Below are 9,653 nucleotides of genomic sequence, written 5' to 3' on the forward strand. Positions count from 1 at the left end.
GCGTGGCATTTCCCTTTCCCCTACAGCAGGACCTGTGGCTATACACACTGTTAGGTCATCCGGGACATAGGAAACAGAACATAACCCAACAGGAAAAGCTCAGTGGGACCTTTAACAAAGCCATCTAAATCCACACTAATGACTAAGTTTCAAGCTGTGCGCTGGGTAGCTGACAGAAGATGAAGCCAAGCACTGTTTGTCTGTAGGAAGTGGCCAGGAATCAAGCCTAACGAAATCACCATTCAAAGCAAGATACTGATTCGGAGGACGCCATCAATAACTACTCTTAAGACCACCCTGGGCCACTTGGCCGCAGTAGAAGCCCGAGACGCTGTCTACCTGGTGAGTCAGGATCAGATGGTGTATGTCACTCGGAGCAAAGCAACTCTGATTGGCTGCCCTGGGGAGGAGGGGAGGGGCCAGTCCATGGAGAAACAGCACATGCCAGCCTCCCCTGGAGCTGCAGGTCTCAACTCTTCTATAGGCTCAAGGAGACATGCCAAGAGCTGTGTCCATCCACAGGACCAGTTTGGTGGCTAAGCTGTAAACCTCATACTAAACCCAGCTGAGAGATACCTCACCTAGTAGTCATGGAGAAAGGCTTTTGCAGAGGGACAGTAGAGTTGGGCACAAGACAGACAGATGTAGCAATGGCCATAGCTGCAGCAGCACACTGGGGTGCGATGGCAGGAAGACCCACAGCCTCCAGGGGCTAAACAATACCTCCTATCCCTGACATGAGCTCCACCACTGCTGAGTGATGTAGAATCTCTTCCATTTCCCTAAGGAGAGCAACAATAGCTAAAGAAACCTGCCTTTCTGTAGCACCCCCAAATAGCAGAGCCAGGGTTTGATTCCCACTGACAGACTGGGGACTGACCTGATGAGACTTCAACCAAATGCCACCTGAACTGTCCCCCAGCTCAGACAACAGTGCTTGCTCTGTATGCCAGAGTTCAGAGCTCCCAAGTCTATGAGGGCAGGAGTCCCCAAACTTTCTGTTTGCTTCCCTTCAGAAATACCTGGCACTGTTTGACAAAGAAATGAAGAGTATCCAGGATCGTTTCAGGACCCTGCTGTTGGAGTCTCGTCGCTGGAAGGAAAGCTGGAAACGCTCCCTTAGCACCATCCAGACCCTGTACTTGACCCGTCCTCCTCTGTACTTCAAATAAAGTCTTTATTTTTCTCCCTGCCCATCTGTCTACAACTTCCCATAGTTTTTTTTTTAAAGATTTAAAGATTTATTTATTTATTTAATGTGAGTGAATATACTATAGCTGTCTTCAGACATGCCAGAAGAGGGCATCAGATCCCATTACAGATGGTTGTGAGCCACCATGTGGTTGCTGGGAATTGAACTCAGGACACCTGGAAGTCAGTGCTCTTAACCGCTAAGCCATCTTTTCAGCCCCAACTTCCCATAGTTTTATCAGCGATGAGGACACTTGGAGTAAAGAAGACAGATGTGGAAGGGACTTGTGGTTATGATGGTCAGTTGGTGGGTACCAGGACCCAACCACTCAAAATAAATACCAGGAGTGCAAAAAAAAAAAAAAAAAAAAAAAAAAAAAAGCACCCAGAAGCATGCTTGAGGCTTCATTTCACTCTCTAGTTGGAGATCAGCTAAGATAGTGTCTGACAGCCAAGTCAGAAGGTGTCAGGGGCCTGCCTGGCCTCACTGTGGGAGAACACCATCATTAGAAAGCCTGCCCCTGGGGTTGGAGGGATGGCTCATTGGTAAATGCTCTTCCAGAGGACCCAAATTGGGTTCCCAGCACTGAGCAGCTTACAAACACCTGTAACTCCAGCTTCAGCCCAGTATGCACCATACATGTGTACACACACACACACACACACACACACACACACACACACACACACACACGAAGCACGAAGGAGAGATAGGGGTTGGGGGAAGACCCTATGCTCCTCAGATTATGTTCAAAGGGGCCTCTGTGTGAACTTCTCAACAGAGGAGAAAGAAAGTTCAAGGGCTCAGGGTTAACTACTGTCTTAGTTACAGTCTTATTGCTGTGAACAGACACCATGACCAATGTAAGTTTTATAAAGGACAACATTTAACTGGGGCTGGCTTACAGGTTCAGAGGTTCAGTCCATTATCACCAAGGTGGGAGTACAGCAGCATCCAGGCAGGCCTGGTGCAGGGGGAGCTGAATTCTACATCTTCACCCAAAGGAAGCCAGGAACAGACTGAGCATCCTCAGACAGCTAGGAGGAGGGTCTCCAAGCCCACCCCACAATGACACACTTCCTCCAACAAGGCCATACCTTCTAATAGTGCCACTCCCTGGGCCAAGCACATGCAAACCACCACATTCCACTCCCTGGCCTCCATAGGCTTGTTCAAACACATGAGTCTATGGAGGCCATACCTAAACATAGCATAATAGTTAGTCCAACTTCCCAAGTCCCCACAGTCTACAGCACTATCACCAATGTTAAAAGCCCAAAGTTCAGTCTCTCCTGAGATCCACCCAATCACTTAACTGTAATCCTCTATTTAAGACCAGCAACCAGCTGGGCAAACTCCAGACTCCGCCATCTCCAGGTCTGATGTCACGCGGTCTTCAGATCTTCACCTCCTTTTTCATCTTTGTCGACTGCAACAAACTTCCTTCTCCTGAGCTGGTTCCACTCCCTGTTAGCAGCTTTCCTCAGCAGATGCCGTGGCTCTGGCATCTTTAACATCTTTGGGATGTCCGAGGCAGCTTGTTTCAATGTCTTGGATCCACACACGATCCTCTAAAGGGCTGGCTTCACTTCTCCAGCTCTGCCCTCTGTGACACTCTGGTTGATCCACTCCACTGCCTCAGCTGTTCTTGGTGATATTGACATTTCCAATACACCGGGGTCTTCTGTTGCAACTAGGCTTCACCAGTAGCCTCTCACAGGCTCTCTTCATGGTGCCAAGCCTCAACTCCTTTGCATGATCCCTTCAGTCATGGGCCATCAACTGCAACTGAGGGTGCACCTTCACCAATGGCCTCCCATGGCCTCTCACAGTGCCCAGCCTCAGCTGCTCTTCATGACCCCTTCAAGCCTTCAAAGCCAGTACCACCTGGTGACTCTCACACATTACCAAGTACAGCTGCAGCAGGAGGTACAACCTTGGCTATCTCTGGAACACAGCTTTTTTGAGCTCTCAGAAAACACTTCCCAGAAGATTTCACCTCAGTGATGCTTGTCTCTTTCTTAGCTCCAGGTAACCAGCATCAATTGTCCTAGTCGTCTCCTTCTCCTCTTGAATATAAAGCCAGAGACACATGGCTGAAGCTGCTGAGTTCTGCTGCTTGCAGGAGCTGGAACATGGCCCCTTGTTCTATTACATTATCACTAGCTTCCTCTTTTCCAACTCCTTCACTGCCTAAACTTGGCTGTCCTGGATCTTGCTCTGTAGATTGACCTTGAATTTAGAGGTCTGTATGCCTGTCTCCTGGGATTAAAGGTTTGTACTAAGTTGCCTGGAGCTAATTTAGCTGGGTGGGATCTTGCCCCAAGGTCTTTACTTCCTTAATTCAATTTAATATCCTTGAACACAGTATTCAGCTCCATTTCACTTCCAGGTGTTCCTTTAATACTCGAACCATATACTTGTATTTTTCCTTTTTCAACTTCCCTTTTTTCATTAAAATGCTCTTCATGAGACTTAACCAGAGAACAAAATCTATGATGGACATTTCTGAGACTTCCTTTATCAATTTAATTAATCTGAGTCTTTTCACCGTAGCCTCAGGCTGACTCTTCAGACAAAGGCAAAAAGCAGCCACATTCTTCACCAAAATACCACAAAAATAGTCTTTACAACAAATACTGAAATTCTTCTCCTCTGAAACCTCTTGGGCCAGGTCTGCACAATTCAAACCACTCTCAGTAACAAAGACTTCTGCATTCCTAATAAGATAGCCCATTAAGCCCCATTTAAAGCATCCCACTGCTTTCCAAATCCAAAGTCCCAAAATCTACATTCTTCCAAAGAAAAGCATGGTCAGGCCTATCACAGCGATACCCCACTCCGATACCCCACTCCTGGTACCAACTTATGTCTTAGGGTCTTATTGCTGTGAACAGACACCATGAACAATGAAAGTTTTGTAAAGGACAACATTTAATTGGGGCTGGCTTACAGGTTCAGAGGTTCAGTCCATTATCATCAATGCCAGGAGTATTGCAGCATCCAGGCAGGCATGGTGCATAAGGAGCTGAGTTCTACATCTTCACCTGAAGGAAGCCAGGAACAACAGACTGAGCATCCTCAGGCAGCTAGAAGGAGGGTCTCCAAGCCCACCCCGACAGTGACACACTTCATCCAACAAGGCCATACCTTCTAATAGTGCCACTCCCTGGGCCAAGCATATACAAACCATCACAACTACTGTGTATGGGATGGAAAGTTCTAGACAGTTGGGCAGGGGAAGAGAAATAAAGACTTTATTCAAGGTGCGGAGGAAGATGGGTGAAGTGTGTTCCTCTCAGCGTGCTCACCTGCCCACCTGCCAACAGGGTTCTTTGCTCAGGATGGGCCTTCCATTGTCTCCTGCCCCCCCCCCCCCCACACACACACACGAGAATGTGCTAATAGGGGAAGCTATGAGGTTACTTACCCACTGTTGTTTTTGGGGGGAAGTATGTTCTCCAAATGGCCACATGCTTCAATGGTGAGGACTGGACCAGTGTCGCAGAAAATTCCTCCTATTCTAGATCTTTTCAGTGCCTGAGCCTTGGAAACATAGATGTGAGGCCAATCAGATGACCTAGTAGGTAAGAATGCTTGCCTTATGACCTGAATTTGATTCCTGGAATCCATGTGGTGGAAGGAGTCTCACAAGTAGTCCTCTGACATGCACATACACAATAAATGCATACATATGCACACATAATACACACACACACACACACACACACACACACACACACAGTATGTGTTTAAAGCAAACAACAAAAAAAGTCAGTCGTGTGGCCTTCAAGTGTCTTGCTCCTCTGAAGCTCTCTGGTCAAGTGAGAGGCATGGAGCAGGCACTGTCTACAGAATATGCTTGTCTGTCTTCCAAAGTTCTAAGAGCTTCTGAGATCTCTCACCAGGAAGTGAGATCACTTCTTCAAGGTTCCATTACCTGGTCTTCTTCCATTAACGAGACCTACAAAGCTCCTCACCTAGTGGCTGCTCACTTTCCTCCTGTCACTCACGTCCCTCACTGTACCTAGTCACTATCATTGAGAAGATCTGGATGTGTCCATGACTACAGGGCTGGGGGCTCCAGATTCTTCTTAACAGTTCATTGTGCCTCTCCCATCTCCAGATTGGCACACTGGGGCTTGTTCTAGAGTCTGCTTCTGAGGGATAGTGCTAAGTGACTACAAGTTGAGAGAAAACCTGCAGGTCGGTGTCATAAGCCACAAATTCAAACTCAGACTCAATGGGAGGAATCATGAGACTCCAATGTAAAACCTGCCCTGCTCCCATCCACTTCGCCTGTGGGCCTTGTTTTCTGTTCTGTACTATGAGGGTGTAGGAATGAGTTTATATATTACCATCCTGTGGCCCAGGGCCTTCTGATGGCTCAGAACCAGACCATGTGCCCTTTCCAGTCTGTGTGGTAAGCAGCGTCATGCCATGACTTCCCATTCCTGGTGGACTGGTCCTCATGTAACCACCGAGCAGTTAGTAGCTCACTTCTGACTAATGTAATATGGTAGGCTCAGTGGGATGCTACCCCTGTCTCTATGGGCATGAGCTGTATGAGCATATGGCTGTGCCCTACAGAACAGACATTTGTTTCACTCAGGGCTGGTAGCTGCAAGTCTTATATCAGCATGTCGATACAGACCAGCTTTGATACGGTTTTAGAGCACCAACTTCTTGCTGTTGTTTCTCACAGGACTGAAAGAGGAGGGGAGCTCTCTGGACTGTCTTTTAAAGGAGCACTACTTCCTCTCCTGAGGACTCTACCTTCATAACTTAGCTACTTCCCTGTGCCATCACTGTGGGTACTAGGATTCAATGTAAGACTTTGGGGTACCATAAACATTTATTGTACTATAACTTCCAAGGTTTAGCTAGCAAAAGCACTGCTCTCTCACTTTCTGATGTGGATTATCCCTCCTATCCTATCTTTTCCACTGCCCTCTTCCTTTCCCCTGTCCAGCTCAGCCTTGACTCTCCTCCCCTCTGCCCCAGAATCCTCTGTCTGGGGATAGTCAGAGTCACTCTATGTGAAAGGCCAATGTTGAAAAAGCCAAGGAGAGCTCAGACCCAGTTGTCAGAGCCAGGGAGACCTAGGCGACTGACAGGAGCTTGAACTTTCTGATACCCACAGACTCTCTCAGCTCTGGCCTCACTGGAGAGTACATCACCAGCATCTGGAGGACCTGAGACTCCCAGAGAAGCCATGTGTAGATTCCTGGTCCACAGAAGCTGTGAGAGATGAACTGTTAGCATGTTAACAGTGCCTGGGTTATGAGAAGAGCAGATAGCTAGGCCTCACAGGAGCTGACCCTACAGTCGTTCCCTACCACCACCAGGTGCCCCTCCCCTCCCCTGGCTACCCTTCTAACTTCCTCTGCCTGGCTCACTTCTGTATGAACCTCTGTCCAAGTAGAACTTTGTTACTGGCACACAGCTCCCAGACTTGAGCTGCTCACAGTGTAAATGTCACTTCAGGGAGGCCACTGCCCCCTGCCCTGTTTATCCTCAGCCTGCCCCACCCCCTTTCCTCTGTTTACCCTCTTTTCCACCACATGCAATTTCCAGCCCTGGGTTGTGTATCTGCTCCATGCTCCAGCCAAGGATCCAGGACCAGCTCGTGATTTTTTGCAGCCCATGTTGTGCATACCGGTGTGCGTGGTGTGGGCCTGTCCCCAGGGCATGGCTGACAAATAACAGGGAAGGCTGTGGAACCCTCCCTGCTTCCCCTTCTGATCAGTTCAGACTCTTGGTGTGGTAATGATAAGAGGAGATGAAAGTTTACCCGATGCAGGAGGATGACCAGAAGGACAGATGATAGCTGCTGGACTCTTCATAGCTTCATCACTTCATCCCATATCAGTGATGACCCAGGGCCATCACTGATATAGGAAACTGCCTACCCCTGTTGGCCAATCCCACTGTTTCAGCCAGGTGGCTAGGAGCCCCTAGCACATATCACATACTTTGTCTGTGTGATCTCAAGGCAACGGCTCTCCAAGGTCTCAGGGGCAGCAATGGGAGGACCTTAGGAACCTCCCTTGTCTGCTTATGCCAAACTCCCCCACCTCCTGCTTGGTGGTCCAGTTCACTCACAAAGTCTCCCCAATTCAACAGAGAGACATTGATTCACCCCACTGGCAAAGACGTTCTCCAGGGATCCAACAAAAACTGTTTTTGTTCCAGGGTACAGTGCTCTGGAACCTTCTCTTCTATTGTGACTCCTTATCTATCAGAAGCCCCAAGACTCTCTCCATACTAAATAACCTCCATGGGGGTAACAGCATTTCCCTGAGCCCAGGGCACAGTGACCCACTGATGAAGAACTTAGGCTGAGAGATACTTCCCGAGCATGTGGAACTGCTGAGGTCACATCCTCTGAGTTCACCAATTCACAAAGGAGAAAAGTGGGACTTTCTACCTTGAAGCTTCTATTCATATTAATAGATACTATAAGGAAGGCTTGTGGTAGTTCTGGGTGCTAGGACTTCAGGATCATGGGGCTGTCTTCTTGAGGCTTTCTGGAGACATTAAGGAGTCCTAGGTTTCATCATGCCCATGCTCTGGACACCCAGGCATGGTTTTATGGGTGCCGCTGTCATGTAGATGAGGTATCTTCAGCCTCTTCTTCCTGGGGCCGTGGAACAGAGCATCGATACCTCCTGTGGATCTGCCCATCTCCTGTAATCTAGGGCAGTCTTGTCTTTCTGGAACTCAGTTTCCTGAATGCCCAGTGTCGTGCTGGCTGCAAAGTTGCAGTGCCAGCGACATCAACACAGGGTGACTCGCTGGGTTGGAGGAGGTCAGGTGCACCTCAGTGCAAAAGCTTTGTCAACTCAGGCAGCTGCTAGGGGACATTGGTATCCATAGCCAGGCTTAGTGTCCATAATCAGGCATGCACAAGAAGCTCTGTGCCAGGACTAAGAAGTGGACATGCAGCTGAGTTCTTACCTGAATGTACTTGTGAGAGCAACCGCTCAAGATGGCAGCCACAGGTCCTGGTCACATTCATATTGGAGTGAGGAACTATGCTATCTTGCTTAAGCACGAAGATGGAGATGGAGGAGGAATAATTCTCCCAAAGAGCCTGAGGTACTGTTCCCAATAGAGGAGAGCTTGGTGCTAGCCAGGCAAAAGCTCTAGGTCTTAGGTCATATACACAGACTCATCTGCCACTTAGCACATGGGGATGACCTGGAGAGCGAGTATGCCTTGGCCAAGGTTACACTAACACATCTCAGACTCTAGTTAGTCTTCACTGTAGCTGTACAGAGACATATCACTTAACAATGGGGCATGTTATCTCTTAGTGTTCTATTGCTGTGAAGAAACACCATGATCATGGCAACTCTTATAAAGAAAGCATTTAATTGGGGCTAGCTTACAGTTTCAGGGGTTTAGTCCATTGTCGTGGTAGAGAGCATGGTGGCATGCAGGCAGACATGGTGCTGGAGAAGTAGCTAAGAGTTCTACATCCAGATCTGCAGGCAGCAGGAAAAGACAGCCACTAGGCCTGGCTTAGGCTTTTGAAATCTCAAAGCCCAACCACAATGACACACCTCCAACAAGGCCACACCTCCTAATCCTTCTCAAGTAGTGCCACTCCCTGATGACTAAATGTAGGCTTAGATTTTTCAAAACCTACTTATTAAGGGTTCTAAAATACTTCAACCCCCAATCTAGCCCACTGCCCAAAGGTAGGGGAGAAAAGATAGTAAATAGGACAAGGGGGTGTGGATCTGTTTGGAAGTAGTTAGTTCTTTGGAGCAATTCCAATCTCTATTGTCCGGATGCCAGAAGTCCAGTTCATTAGTGTTAGCATACCAAACATGAATCAGTAGCAGTGGCACAACCCAACAAAAAGAACCAGGCCTCCACAGAATCGGCAAGAGACAGCAGGAGTCACCAGAACCAGCTGGGACACCAGGAGAAGTTCTCTGCTGTGCTTCTCTCCATGAAGTGAAGGTCAGGGAAGACTGGAGACCAGTGGAGCACTGCAAGGCTGGCTATGCAAGGACACCATCACTGTCTATTGAGTCCTATTTATACTCTCTCCAAATGTCACATGTCCTTCCGCGGGTCACGCCTCAGCAAAACGCCACGTGAGCCTGCATCACATGACACAACCAGAAACTCCCACTTCAACTAAACATTCAAATATATTAGCTTATGGGGGACATTCTTATTCCAACCACCGCACATATCACGAGTCATGCATGTATTATCAGATGACTCTGTCATGCGAATACCAGAATGTAGACATGGTATAGGCAAGTCACTTGACATGACTTCTTGGCACAAACAGGAAGTTAGAAGAAACACAAGATGTAAGAGGTTGCTGACTGCTACCACAGCAAACTGTTTTACAATGAGTTTGTTTGTTTGTTTGTTTGTTTTTATAAGTAGGCATATACTTCAATGTAATGATACACAGTACAGTACAATAAATGCA

The 9,653-nt window shown here is 47.9% G+C and overlaps 1 protein-coding gene across 3 annotated transcripts in view; it reads left to right on the forward strand.

The window, feature by feature from the left end:
- Ccdc180 (coiled-coil domain containing 180) overlaps positions 1 to 1,194 on the forward strand; it is a 68,627-nt gene extending 67,433 nt beyond the window's left edge. For all 3 annotated transcript variants that reach the window (XM_087659979.1, NM_001427684.1, XM_087659980.1), the window contains 2 exon segments: positions 207 to 342; positions 1,017 to 1,194. In XM_087659979.1, the coding sequence (XP_087516105.1) occupies positions 207 to 342; positions 1,017 to 1,172 (292 nt within the window). In that variant the 3' untranslated portion in view covers positions 1,173 to 1,194.
- The last annotated feature ends 8,459 nt before the right edge of the window (positions 1,195 to 9,653 follow it).

This window comes from Rattus norvegicus, chromosome 5 (genome assembly GCF_021556685.1).
Source record: "Rattus norvegicus strain SHRSP/BbbUtx chromosome 5, alternate assembly SHRSP_T2T, whole genome shotgun sequence".
Lineage (NCBI taxonomy): Eukaryota > Metazoa > Chordata > Mammalia > Rodentia > Muridae > Rattus > Rattus norvegicus.